At 40.2% G+C, this 15,061-nt stretch overlaps 1 protein-coding gene and 1 non-coding gene across 4 annotated transcripts in view; one reads left to right on the top strand and one right to left on the bottom strand.

Moving 5' to 3' along the window:
• LOC137281808 (protein Star-like) overlaps positions 1-9,076 on the top strand; it is a 29,928-nt gene extending 20,852 nt beyond the window's left edge. For all 3 annotated transcript variants that reach the window (XM_067813426.1, XM_067813428.1, XM_067813427.1), the window contains exons 2-4: positions 149-564; positions 5,350-5,544; positions 6,263-9,076. In XM_067813426.1, coding sequence (XP_067669527.1) covers positions 232-564; positions 5,350-5,544; positions 6,263-6,613 — 879 coding nt within the window. In that variant the 5' untranslated portion in view covers positions 149-231 and the 3' untranslated portion in view covers positions 6,614-9,076. The remainder of the gene's footprint in view (positions 1-148; positions 565-5,349; positions 5,545-6,262) is intronic.
• Positions 9,077-10,112: 1,036 nt separating this feature from the next.
• On the bottom strand, positions 10,113-10,185 carry Trnar-acg (transfer RNA arginine (anticodon ACG)). The gene has a single exon. It is a non-coding gene; the product is annotated as a tRNA-Arg (tRNA).
• Between the last annotated feature and the right edge of the window lie 4,876 nt (positions 10,186-15,061).

Raw genomic sequence — 15,061 nt, forward strand, 5'->3', positions numbered from 1 at the left:
GCCTCAAAATGACTGGGCTAGAGAAGGGCTCTTAATCGCTGAATTATTAAAACGTTGATAAAATCAGTGAAAACAAAACAAGCATGTGTTCTTAACTTTTGAATATCCATGAATGTCGTTTTGACATTGTGTTCTGTTTTTTTTTCAGCCACATACGACTATGGATACACGACATAAGAGATAGAAAAGGTGACGGTGGACTAATTCAATAACTCGCCATATCTTGCCGCCATGTTGTCAAATATTTTCAAAAGGAGGCGCCGGGCCTCCTCCGTGACCTTTCTTGGACTACTGACCTTCATGTTCCTGTGTTTATGGAACTTTTCTACGATGGACAACCCTTCACAGACATACGTGCATAGATTCAGGCTATTCGGTGGGGTCGCAGAGGACGATCTGCCTTCTGACTTTTACAAACTACCGCCGGATGATCCTGCGCTGGTGAATATAGTCCATAGCAAGTTCCGGTCTCCATCCACAATGGAATATAACCTGACTGAACCGGACAAGCGTGACTTCTCACGTGGACAAAGTGAAGTCATTGACCAGCTCCTAGGTTCAAAGGTAATGTAATAAACAACACAGCGTTTACCATTTAAAACTTTTATGAAGACTTTATTTTACTGATTTTGTTTTGCGTGTATCAAGATATAAACGTGATACATACACTTTTCAAGTTTTAAATAATTGTGATTATGGAGAGTAGTTAAAACAACAAACATTGTGTTTAAATCATTTGTTAAGAATTCATTTCCCTGAATTTGTTCGTCTGTATAAGGAGATATACTCGAACATACATGTATATACACTTTTAACTTATTTTACTCCACAAACGCAACTACCTAAAGAGGTAATTTTATTTGAATAATAGCAATGATAATGCGCAATAATAGCTTCACACCTGGAATGAGTTTTCATCTTCTTGTTTGTTTGTTTGTTTGTTTGAACGTGTTTGTTTAAACGCAGATTGTAATTTTCTATGATATTATTCTAGTGTGTCAATAGACGATGTTTTATGAGAATGATTATAAAATACGTTTCTTTGAAAATTAATAAGTCACTGGTCAGTAATTGTATCTGTAATATATATGTGACACGATATGCCTTTTATTGCGTTTTTAACACTGTTCGAAAAGAGGAAACTTTGCCTTTATAATTAGAATCTAGGAGGTAAAATGTCCAGTGGTGACGGTGTCGCTCCTTGGTAACTTTTGACACTTTTACTGTTATTTAAGGGCGATAAGCTTCTCACTAAAGGAAATAGTAAGGCCACTGTGATTTTTTAGATAATAAATATGAACTGAAGATCTGAGAATCCCATGAAACGGACAGACTCAAACTTTGGTCTCAACTGGACCATGGACCGTTTGTTATTCGCATGATATGGGTCAAATACAAACTGCCAGGACATATTTTCTGGTCTTCTGACACATAACGTCTTACACGAATGACATGTCATGTTACCACAATAACAGACACATAAATGCTTCCGTAAAACAGGGGGCAGAAAGTATTTTGTGGCGTTGTCCCAGGGGCTCGACATTACAGATAAAATTTCACGTTAGTTTAGTGCGAGCGCGAAAGCGGACGTGGTCACGGGCGGACAGAACCGCATCATTCTGTCTAACTAAGCCGATTTCAGGCTGAACCCAAACGTTTGTGTTTTCAAAGGCAGACTTTGTATTTTTAACGGAAGGACGAATTTACGGCCTATAATGCAACATCATCTTGACAGTGCCAAAAGTAACTAAAATGTCTGTATATTTAATGGGTGTGCGAGTAAGTGAGTGAGTTTTGTTTTAGGTCGCACTCAGCAATATCCCAGCTATTTAGCGGCGGTCTGTAAATAATCCAGCCTGGACCAGGCAATCCAGTGACCAACAGCATAAGCGTCGTTCTGGCCAATTAGGAACCAATGACATGTGTCAACCAAGTCAGCGAGCCTGACCACCCGATCCCGTCAGTTGGCTTTTATGGCGAACATGGGTTGCTGAAGGCCTATTCTACCCCGTGACCTTTACGAGTTGTATATTTAATGGCATAACGGAAGGAAGAATTTACGCCTAATAACAAGCTCATGTTGACGATGCCAGGGATTTCAATAAATTGTTTGTATATTTAACTGACCTAGCCGAGGGCAGACTTAAAATCCCATAATTGATCTACATCGAAAGTGACACCGTCACAGTTTATTGGTAACTGATGCATTCTTAATATCTAACGTTGATCAAGATTTAAATATTTAATAGCCTCAGTATTCAATCATTATCTAAATGTCCGCTGTGTGCCACCAGGATATTGACAGTTCCACTTTGGACTTTCGATCTAATCGTCCTGGTAACGTGTTCAGGTTAGTCTACACTAGACACCGATTCATGCGTGTGTTTTTTTTCTTTAAAAAAATGTTCTCCTCAAAATGAAAAGGTCTAGGGTCAGTTTCAGCCTTCGGATTCATCGGCTTATAAAAAGATTGAAATGGTACCACGAAACTCCTGACATAATGTCTGAGGCTTAAATAACTTTCACTCTTAAAGTCAAGGAGACGTTGTACTGTTTCAGCTATGTATTGCAGGTTTCGGTTGAGTCACAAAACACAATTCTTTAAGAAATAAGTTTAAAGTAGATGTGTTTATTTGATGTTAGTGTGAGACAGTCTTGATTCACGATGTAAGAGCGGAGAGGTGATGTGGATTACGTATATAATAGCATATGTCACGAGTGACAAATCACCTTGTCCTAGGAAAAGATGTTGACAGCCTAAACTGCTAGTTTAATCCACATATGAATTTAATTTGCAAATTGTACATTGCATATTGTAGTCGAAACACGTTTTCGGTATAAACCTGTCGTCCAAGTGTTTTGTTTACTGAAAGGGAGCAATTTAACTGCCCATTTATTTTTATTAAGAACATAATGCTGATTTAAAAACAAAACAGGAAAAACAAACGAAAAAAAACCAACCCCCCAACCCCACCCCACAATACAGTAAATATCTATCATTCCAAACTGACTTCCACAGAGATATTGCATGGATGAGTCACTCAGAAGAAATTGTATCACAATGTTTGGCAGACCATTGTGACGTCATCGTTTGGTGACGTCATAGTCAAATGACATCACTAATCCCTCTGCCGCTGAAGCTACTCAGCTGCAATCTCTAGACCCGTGGGGCGGGGCATTTAATGTCCTGATTGCAAACTGAAAAAGTCGGAGGAATCATACTTGTGAACTTCTTTGAGTTTGAACTTCTTTGGTGTGGTGAACAGCAAGGATGGTTATATGGATGTACAACTTCATTAACATAAAACGTATGTTAGGGAAGTTATATATCCACAGAACTCTCCTTGTTGATAGTTGTGAAGCCGGTTAATGTATCTAAATCCTGCTACTATCAGATCCGGAATCTTTCACCATCAGGTAATAACAGGGACACATGCCGATCCTTGGTCTCGATTGAACTTAGGGAACGCTCTACTGCGTGGAGTACCACAGTCTTATGTATATCGATTTCGGAGACTACAGACCCGTAAAGGTCCGGGGTAGAGTAGGCCTTCAGCAACCCATGTTTGCCATAAAAGGTGACTATGCTTGTAGTGAGAGGCGACTAAGGGGATCGGGTGGTCAGGCTCGCTGACTTGGTTGACACATGTCATCGGTTCCCAATTGCGCAGATCGATGCTCATGTTGTTGATCACTGGATTGTCTGGTCCAGACTCGATTATTCACAAACCGCCGCCATATAGCTGGGATATTGCTGAGTGCGGCGTAAAACTAAACTCACTCACTCACTCACTCGGAGTCTACAGAAATGTACTCGTTACTCGCAGACGGAAAACTGGCCATATCACCTTAAGATCTTCCATTGTCTCTCAGTCCAAACTCTGACGTGAGTGTAAGATCTTGATTTACACGTATAAACTAGCTCGCCATTCAGTATGAGGCAACTTGATCTCTTCAATGACAGTCAGCATCTCGGATCACCGTGCCCTACACACAAACTTTAATGTATCGTCACAGATGCTTCGACAGGGTAGCAGCAACACTTTGGCAGAATCTGTCATCTACCCTGAGAATCTCAAAAAAGAGATTTTAAAAGAAGGGCAAAATACCCCAATCTCTTTAAATCTTCTTACATTCAGTTGTATGTGACACTTACTGGTAAGGGTCTTTAAAGTGTTCTCAATCATAATGGGGTACATGTAAACACATTTATGTTGAATGATAAATAGAATTACAATCTCGTGTATCGGATATCAAATGCGTGTGCGTTTTAAATGTATACTTGTTTCTTAAAGAAAATCAGTAGAGTTGTTTTGTTTACCTGATGTACAAAGCTCAACATTTGCCATCAAGTGTGTGTGTGTGTGTGTGAGAGAGAGAGAGAGAGAGAGAAGGGGTACAGGTCGCTTTTAGCAATATTCCACAAATATCACAGAGATGACACCAGAAACTGGCTAACACATGTAAATATAACTCATCCGGCGAAATGAACCCGCCGGGGCGTGACTGGGGTATTTTGAAAGGGAAAGGCTATCATTTATAGGAGAGCTTGTTATTGAAATACGCTCATGACTTTAGACAAACCCAGCAATACCTGATAACATAAATCCCAGAGATTCACCTGTGCCGTGGTCATGCAGGTGTCATGTTAACTACAGGTACATGCTGTCGCCACGACAGGAAGACATATGGGCGTTGTTCTCCCCACCTGAAAACATGAAACTTTCTGCATAAACAACACATTAATATTCTAGGGCGATACCGAGGCCTTGGTATATTACGTTGATGAAACGCCCATTTAGGGATAACAGACATGTTTAAAAGCATATTTTCCTTGTATAGTCCTGTGCAACATATTAATTTTATAGATTCACAATTTAAAGAAAATTACCTCACTGCTATGAGACTGTAACAAAAGGAGCCCCGAGATGCAAAACCTGGACCTGAGGAAATCTAGCCTTGCTTCATTTAAGGCTTTATTATTGCAGAGAGAGCTAGCACTGGGGAAAACGTGATTCAGGGATAGTGAGACAGACTGCTAAGAGAGGTTTGATAGGAACTGATTTCTGAAGGAATGAAAATCGTAGGATCACAAGGTGCTTTCGTGATGTTTCAACGTTTCGTAAAGAGTGTACTTGTTTTGTTATTTTTGCCATACTGTCTATAGTCAGACTGAAATACACGTCTATCAGTGGTAGGGGCCATACCTTTGACAGAAGACCATCAACATATCACAGAGAGAATAATCACTCGGAACTGTACGATAATAGCCCCGTGTGTCCCACAATTTAAGAACGTTATGAAAGCTAGCGGACGTGTTCGTAACGTCTGTCCTTCCTCTGTCTCCAGGAGAACGGGTTCTTCGTGGACTGCGGGGCGTTCGATGGCGAGACCAAGTCCGTGACTCTGATGTTTGAGAAGCTGCGGCAATGGCGGGGACTGCTGGTGGAGCCAAACAGAGACCAATACCTCAAGATTGTCAAGAAAAACAGGAAGGCACATTCCATCAACGCGTGCGTGCGCACAGACATAGAGAACATTGGTGTACGTATTTCTGTTTGAACCATAGTAAACCTGAAGTTGAAACGCTTCTCTGATGTGGGTGTTCTTAAAGAATAAATGAGTGAGTTTAGTTTTACGTCGCTTTTACCAAAGTGGGGTCGCCATGTGGGGAATCGGACCGGTGTCCTCGGCGTGCAGAGAGAACGCCTTCAGCATTAGTCTACCCCTATCTACCCGTATGGCCTTAAAGAATATCTACACTGAATGCATAAACTGGGAGGTCATACAACAGGTTCTTTGCACTAACCGTCGTCCGATAACTTGTGAGTAATAAGTTGTTATTTTGGGTTATTTCCGATCTGAATATAATTCCTGCTTTATCAAAGAGTGACAGTTCAATGGAGGATGAGAAAGCACGAAGTAACGGTGGTCTTAGCCGTTTGGTATGGGTATACATGCAGAGAGTGAGTGAGTAAGTAAGTTGAGTTTTACACCGCTTTTAGCAATATTCCAGTAATATCACGGCTGGGTGACACCAGAAACGGGCCTCACACATTACCCCATGTGCGGAATCGAACCCAGGTCTTCTGGGTGACGTGCAAACGCTCTAACCACTTGGCTACCCTACCGCCCCGTATAATACAGACAAACCCAGAAATATAAACCTAGTGATATGATTCGTTCCGACGATCATAGAGCGTGCCCATGCGAAAAACAACAACCAAAAAGATCTTTATTCCATAAACAATATATTTTTCAGAGACCGGAAAAGAGTGAAGAAAGGCATGGTTTTTTCGAGGGTAGACAACGCAACGACGTCAAGGCAGTTCCGTGTTTCTGGCTGACGACGTTGCTCCTGGCAACAGGACAAAAGACTGTTGACCTCCTCAGTCTTGACCTTAACGGCAAGGAGATGCCCTTGCTGCAGACTATTGACTTTGACAGGATCAATATCAAATCGATCAGTTTAGAAATACCGATATCCTACGAAGGGAAGTCTATTTTGTCCATATTGGACTATTTGAAGTTAAAGGGATTCTCCGCAATGCATCAGTTTACAGATCACGTACACAAAACAAAAGACCTCGTTTTGAAAAAGACGTCACCTTGAAATAGTTCAAGTTCGGGAAATGCTGTCTCGGTGTTCATGGGATGTTTCAAGCGAGAATTGTAATTATTGACTTCAATGTCAATGGACATTCTTGACGCGTATATCCATAGGATCATTCCCCAAAACAATCGCGTATGTGGCCAACACCGGGTCCAAACACTGTTTGACATCTGTCAAATGAATCATGACGTAAAGAATGGTTATGACGTCACAATGTTGCCCGACGATGGAGAGTTCTGGGCCTCGTTCCTCGGTGCGACTGTAGCGCTACGACTGTCGTAAGTCTATGTTAAAGTATGGGAGTTTTGCTAGTGCTGCGACCGCTTTGAGGAACGGGGCCCCTCTACTCAGCTTTATGTGACATTCTTGTGCGGGTCACGTCCTCCGTGAAGCGAGAACCAGGACACGACAAAAAACCCAAACAATTGAAATATGTAATTGTTGCAACATGTGATCCTTGTGCGAAATCAGCGATCAGCGTCACAAGACCTAGTTGTGATTTCCGTTGTATTTGCTACAGCTGAAACATTTGCCTACAGTACAAGGAGAGTCCAGGGTATGAAATAGCAGGCTCGATGGATCGATCACAGGCGAACTGTAGCGCAAATGGGTGGCGCAGCATAGAGGACATGACCAGTCTTCTTTCATGCGCGCGAAGAGAGCAAAGGTTGGCAACGTACTTTCCTCGCTTCGGTTCGGAAGATATTTTTCATGCCAAAATAAATCATCGCCACCATCAAAGGTATACACCCATTTCTTCACTGGGTTGTGCTCTTACATTTCCAACCCCATTTTGAACAATTACTCACGTGAAATATTTTATACTCAACATTTTAAGCGCAACTCAAACCGTTAAGCGTATATCAGACCGTTCTTCGAGTCCATTCCTCCTTCCAGCTTCCGGGTGAACGGAGTTAATGAACAGGAGGGTATTATTCTACATGGAATACTTACAGTTACCTCCCCTGCTTCATTCACCCATTACGATAGAAGTCTTGTTATGTAGAGTAAATGTTACGAAATTTCTATAAGTAGCGACGACAGATAAGACAAATAAACTCCAGCAGTTTCGTGATAAAATTAGGCAATATGGTATTTCTTTTAAATTTTTGCTTATTCTTGTTCCGTCACTCCGTTCAACCGGACGCTTGCAGGGGTAATGGAGGCGAAGAACTATCTGTTACCAGCCTTTGCTCGTTTCGCTCGCATATAAGAAGACTTGTCATATTCTCTATGTTACGCAATCCCATTTGCGATAGTTTGCCTGAGGATGGATCTCAACGCTTTGCAAAGATTGTTTTCACCTTGAGGTTATTTCCAATGACAATCCAGTTGTAGTACCGTTAGGCAAAAACGTCTTGTTGTAATCGTGTGTTTCTCTCACGTACACATATATATCACCTCATATTACTCATTGTATGCAATGTGTCGTGCAGTGCAAGGACAAAATACTATATATATATATATATATCAGGCAGTCATGGTGATATCAGATGGGGGTTGGGGTTGGGGGTGATTGACTGCGGATGAGTGAACTGAATGTGCGGTCATATTGGTTTTGTTGACCACTAAGTCAATCGCTATAAATGTGTTCTGTAGATCACCTGACAATACAGTAACTGGCATAGACCGCGATGACGGTCATCGAGCTTTTCACATCAATACATCAATACAATGACAATAGTCCATGTGGCTCAAAGGCGGACCGATGAATTGCAATCTAACTCTAAAACTAATAAGCTTAACGTGCTCAATGACACGCTGGTCATAATCCAAACATAACAACTCTGTTTGCAGAATTTCTGTCCTAAAAATAATGATGATAATAAATGTTGTGGCAGCCATGTGTGCGCGAGAGGTAAGTTCAGGTTAATGAATCAATAACTTTGTCGGTACGTGCTGCTCCATCACCTGGCTGTCCCTTTCTCTGCACTCCTCCCTTTGAACAAACAGTGAACTGTCTCAATGTTTTAATAATAGTTTGTTAAACAACTGTTTTACTTTTAGGGCAAATATTCTACAAAATCATCGCCGAGTTGGTATGATGTTTTGATAATGATCTGCGTTTCATGGAATATTTCATATTTATTAGTTTTCAAGTAAGATAGCAACTAATTCATCGGTCCTCGTTTAAGCCAAAATGATCACAGTGATGGAATGTGTCTCGGGCGTGAACAGAGCCATAGCCACCAGTTACCCCTCATTGTAACAAGAAAATCATCAACTGATCTCCTTTGCTGGAATATTGTCATAATGGTGTTCAGACTAAACTCTAACGTTTCGGTATGAGGCTACCATTACAAACAGGAGTGACGTCTCAAGCTAGTATAGCTACTCATAGATGTACACGAGTGCTTGATCAACTGCAGTGATGCATTTATACATAATTAACACACCGTGTATCGGATCATATCATGTGTATTCATTGCCTACACCATGACAAATAAAGTTATCACGTACGAATGTTGTTTGTTATTAATTATTTCAGCGTCGGGGATTTCTTGACTGAGCGAGGAGCGAGTGGGAGACTGAAAGATGTGGGTTTATTACCATTTGTAACAAATTTTATTAACACAGACGAGAATGGTTTCACGGCGCTTTTATCCATCTGCCAGCAATATGGGAGCGGAGGACATTCTCGGGAAACGAAACCGGATCTTCGGCTTTTACCAATACTACAGCGGAGAGCAGCAGAAATGGGCTTCACCCACTGTACAAATGTTGGGATCGAACCAGGGTCTTCGAACGCTTTAATTACTAGGCCTCGAGAAACTGTTCACGTCAGGACGTGTGCATCGTATATCGGGCCGACTCTGGGATTCGAACCAATGACCAGCCATGAATGATGTATGTTGAGGGACACAAGCACATCGAGATTCATTAGTTGGACCGAAGCATGCCCACCACGGAACAATTTCATCTAAATTTGCATCACATTCGGCTTTCATTGACAATATCTATACATTCATTTTACCGACAGACTGGTCATATTTTGCAAAATAGAGGATCCGATTTCTAGATACACTAAAGTAATGAAACTATTACAAACGTTTATACTGTTTACAGATTACACCCCAACAAAGCTCCACATTTTTCTCATCGGTTTTTATGAAATATGATGGAGGTCCAACAGCTTTGGAGTAACGACGTCACGGTGTCAACCAAGTTCCTGACCCTGAACACACGATTCATTCTGTCGCTTTATCGCTACCATTTTATGCTGCTAGGAACAAATTATAACCTGGTGTTCGTCGCCATGTGGAGTCTTGAACTGTACTGAAGCAATAGCTTTCGTATTAACATCATCACTGTTTTCAGATTTTTCGGTTTTGGACAACTGCATCATCAACTATGCATGCTTCCATAGGTGTAATTCCATAACAAAGATTTAATCGAGGGCATATATATAATAACTTCGAAAATGTTGAACACATATCAACGGAGGCTTTACATTAACTAATAAAATAAATAAGTAAAAACAAAAACTATGAAAAAACTTCGAGCGAGCCAGGATTCGAACCTGGAATCTTCTGATCCGTAGTCAGACGCGTTATCCGTTGCGCCACACGCCCTCTGACGCTATCTGTGAAAATTAAGATATATATAGAGCATATATACGCTGCAACCGTTCCACGTTCCAAACAGATGTTAACAACTACAACAATCCAGGACAAATGAAATGAAATGAAATCGATCAAGCTAACTGAGTTCCGAACTTCAAACCAGCTTCATTGAATTCGTCTACCCAGAATTGTCTCCCTTACAAGACATCGCGCGAAAAACACCTTGTTTCAAAATGCGCATATTGTGATCACCACATAAATCAACTGAAAAATAAACTGATGTAAAAGAAAATATTTGTAAAAGTATCCTTTATTATTACAAAGGCATAAAATCGTAAACATGGTACAGTACGTACTATTGAAGACAAACACAGTCAGTAAACATCACATTTTAGAAAGCATTTTTTTCTTGCGATATGGAAACAATCACAACATAAGCAGTTTGTCTGTGTCAATACAATTGATATTATCAGTCTTTACATCAAACGTGGACAAATATAGAAAGCCCTTTCAATTCATGAACCGTAACTATAACACGTAATCAGTAAATATTGATCTGCGTGTATGGTGGGCCACGTTCCTGCTATGATATGTATCTCGGCAACTCAAGACGTGAACACAACACACGATCTGGCCAGCCCTTCACTGGCAGCAAATTTTGATACAGAATACAAAAATATTTTTGTGTTGTTTTTTAAAAGAGTAATGAACTGGTAATTATTGATGGTGTTGCTATAATTAATTCCACACTGAATTGTGTATGTTATCCACCTGAAGACGTTTAGCAATCCATTTCTTCGCGTAAGTCGGATAGCTTGGGAAACTTTATAGTTAGATGGCACTGAGCCAGTACTGTATTATGGGCTTGTCCAATGTTTTTAGAAATTATCATGTGAAAGGCCCTCGCTTTCCAGGCTTGAATGCAGTTTACCTGGCGCAGCACCCTTTACGACTCTTACGGTTAGGTTTAAGCACCCTTTTCGATCCTTAGGGTTTGGGGTTAGGGTTGGGCACCCTTTACGATCCTCTGGGTTAGGGTTAGGCGCCCTTTACGATCTTTAGGGTTTGAGCTTAGGGTTAGGGTCGGATCGCTAATTAATCTCAAAAAGTGCGCCCGGTAAAGTGCAGTACTCCAGCTTTCTATCACGGTAGCCACGCCCCTGACCTGCTGAACAGTGAACATCAGGATATACACTGCTGTGTCTGAAAGAGCTCTGCGGCATGTGGAACATTACACTCCTCACCATTACTCAGTATGAAATGGATATATTTGTACAATATCTGCCATAACATGCACAACAATCACAAACAGTTAAACACGTATCATCATACAAGTCAATGCAGCCATCACAAATCAACAACATGCAGGTAAAAATATCATTTCAAGGACCATATAACACATGGTTTCTGGTCATTTGCTTTCAAAATGCAAAATCCATAGACAAGATAGAAACATGTAAGACAGAATACATTTCCTGATTTAAACAATGAAGTTCCTGATTTTTCCTGTTTCCAGACATGTCATGGAATACCTGAAATATCTTTAATTAGGAGGACAAGTTGGTATGTAGGCCATTTCAAGACTAAATTTTAAAAAATGAACCAAACTTGTAAAAATCACTATGAAATATATAAGGCTGCATAAAATTTAAATGTTTCTCGAGCACATTTACTTCAAAAGAGATGAGGGTGGTTGGACTTTCTATTTTGAAACAACACATTTGTATTTTTTTTCTCTCAGAAATACAGCTTGGGAAGTTTAGCATGTGTTGATGAGCTATAGGTTCAGTCACACTTGAACTCATTCTTTTATGGACAAATAGATGATTGGCATTTGGCAAATTATTTTTTCAAATGGCAATAAAATTTGGTACGCATACAAATCATAGTGATGAGCCGTTGCCCAGGAAACATTTCATTTTTTATATTTAGCCTAGTTTATGTTTATGCAGACTCTTTTTCTCTCAGCTCATTCCAATGACTGGCCACCTGGTTAATTGTCTGAACCAGAGTTTCTATCAGGCGTTGTAAAATACTGCAAATCTTATCATCAAAATAATTTTGCAAGTTAATCAAGAAATGTAAATATGGACTAGCCTTAAAAAATGTTTATATATAGATATAGTAAGATATGTCTAATTTTGTCATGAATGAAATAATACAAAAAAGTAAACATTGAAAAAATGTGTCATGTAGAAATAGATTTGTCAATACAGATGATACAATGAATCAACACAATCACCAGTTACAGATAGGATATACAGAATCTATACAGAATGACCATTCACAAGTGCAGCAGTGTCACACATCATGCTGAAAGATACATAAAACACTCTACTAAACATATCTAGAGCTGAAAACACACAAGACACTGCACTTATCAAAAAGAAGTTAGGGACATACAGAAATATTTAATATTTCAGCATGTAATGTGAATCTGTGATTTCAACAGACTGAAGAATGATGAAACTAACTATACTGAAGGATGAAAAATAAGGAACACTGACCTTCACCTTGACCTAAATTTTCCAGCAGTTACTGATAAAGTACTTTACATCAACAGTAAAACACTGTTAGTGCATTGAAACAATCATTTGAAGAGGCTATGAGTACTTTTCTATTCAGACTGAATAAATTTTTAAAAAGTCTTGTGAAAGATTTTCAATTATCTTTTTTAGCTTTCCAAAAAAGTTAAATAAAACTTGAAACACTTTCTAGCTATGGATTGAACTAAGGGTTCAAACAAACATTTCACTTGCCCTTTCAGAAGGTTACTTGTCACAAGTTTCAGGCCAGAGAAATTTCTCTAACACTTGAGTTTTTCCTGCTTTTCATCACATTATGGCTCAGTGTTGGTTCACACAACAGAAGAAGGTGTGCACAATTATGAGACATTTACAGATAAATGTAGAAACATTAAGTGCATAACACAGGTTTAAAATAAAATATCATCTGTCATCAAGTGTAAAATATTTTGGCATAAATGTCCAATGAGCAACAGTGAAACAGGAATGTAGACTTATAAAGAAACAGCAACAGAGTGGAGGATGAGCAATTTGTGCAAATATAAGACGCTGGGCTGGGGTGACTCATATTACCTTGCTACCCGTGGTACCAATGCCAGGACTTGTACGGACCTTACCTGAACACCCAAGCTACAAATAGCACCTTATTACACCTGGATACACATACTGACCTGACTTGTGTACCCATGCTGCTAATGGTACCTGACCTGGACCAGGTACCATGTATCTAACACCTGTCCTGGGCCAGTTACCCATGTAATTAACACCTGACCTGGACCAGGTACCATGTAACTAACACCTGACCTGGACCAGGAACCATGTAATTTACACCTGACCTGGGCCAGGAACCATGTAACTAACACCTGACCTGGACCAGGTACCATGTAATTAACACCTGACCTGGACCAGGTACCATGTAACTAACACCTGACCTGGGCCAGGTACCATGCAACTAATACCTGACCTGGGCCATGTACCATGTAATTTACACCTGACCTGGGTCAGGACCCATGAAACTAGAACCTGACTTGGGCCAGGAACCATGTAACTAACATCTGACCTGGGCCAGGTACCATGTAACTAGAACCTGACTTGGGCCAGATACCCAGTAACTAGCACCTGTCCTGGGCCAGGTACCCATGCTGCTAATATTTGACATAACCTGGTTACAAATGCTGCTTCAGGTTCCTGACCTGAACACCCATGTGTCAGCTTGGACCGGACCAAAGCAGATCAGACCAGACCAGACCAGACCAAGGTACCCATACCATTATTATCTGACCTGACCATGATATTGATGGGTCATTATAAGGTAAGTTGGGTGAGCTGGCTAAGGTGTCAGACTAGTGATCCAGTGAGCTTGAGGCGTAAGGATTGAGCCCACCTCTTACCAGGTTACCTATTACCATCCTAGTGGCTGCAGGAGTTGCATGATCCCCTGGGAGTTGAAATTGGTAAGATGATATTGACATCTAGTGATAGCGGGGAAAATAATTACCAGTGCCTTGAGTATTTACTAGCTGCATGAACATGTGTGCCAGATTATTATAATAATAATGAATGACTGAAATTAGTTGAACACAACATGTAGCAGTATTCCAGCAGTTTCACAATGAGGGACACCAGAAATGGGTTTCACACACTGTATCCATGTAGGGAATCAAACCTGGGTGCCCACAAGTGAACACATTAACCACTAGGCTACCCCGTATCCAAGGCTGAACCACCCAGCCTCAACATCATGATCATAAGTACAAAAACCATGCCAAAGGTAAGAATTTGTGAAACACCAACACTTCATAACATACAATTACAGACATGCCTTTAGTTGGGGATAACATAACTCCATTCATCTATCTACATCTACAATAAAAGCACTTATAACAATCTCATTAAACATCTGGGCCCCACAAAGCTACTGTAGCGCTACGACTGTTCTGTAACAAAGACTTATGACAGTCGTAACGCTACTGTAACTTTCTGAAATGGGACCCATATTTGTAACTAAAACTATCAGAACTTCAACATGACAGAAAATCTGCCTTAAATAATAGACAATATTCATTTTAACTGGCCACAGAAGCTAAGCACATCAACTTTTAAAAGGTATTATGAAATATCACTATTTGTATTCCCACTTCCCAGCACAATAAAACACCTGAAGCAAGCTACAAATCATGCTGCTTTCAGAGTATAAAAGAATATCAAAATTGGGCTTAATAGAAGCATATAAAATTCAAACAACAAACATATAATCTACTAATTTTACATGGTGCATTATTAACCATGTTGTTTGTTGACAAATATCTCAGCTGAACTCTCAGCCGAGGTCAAAACAAAAGGCTCACAGGTCAAACTAA

This window comes from Haliotis asinina, chromosome 4 (genome assembly GCF_037392515.1).
Source record: "Haliotis asinina isolate JCU_RB_2024 chromosome 4, JCU_Hal_asi_v2, whole genome shotgun sequence".
NCBI lineage: Eukaryota > Metazoa > Mollusca > Gastropoda > Lepetellida > Haliotidae > Haliotis > Haliotis asinina.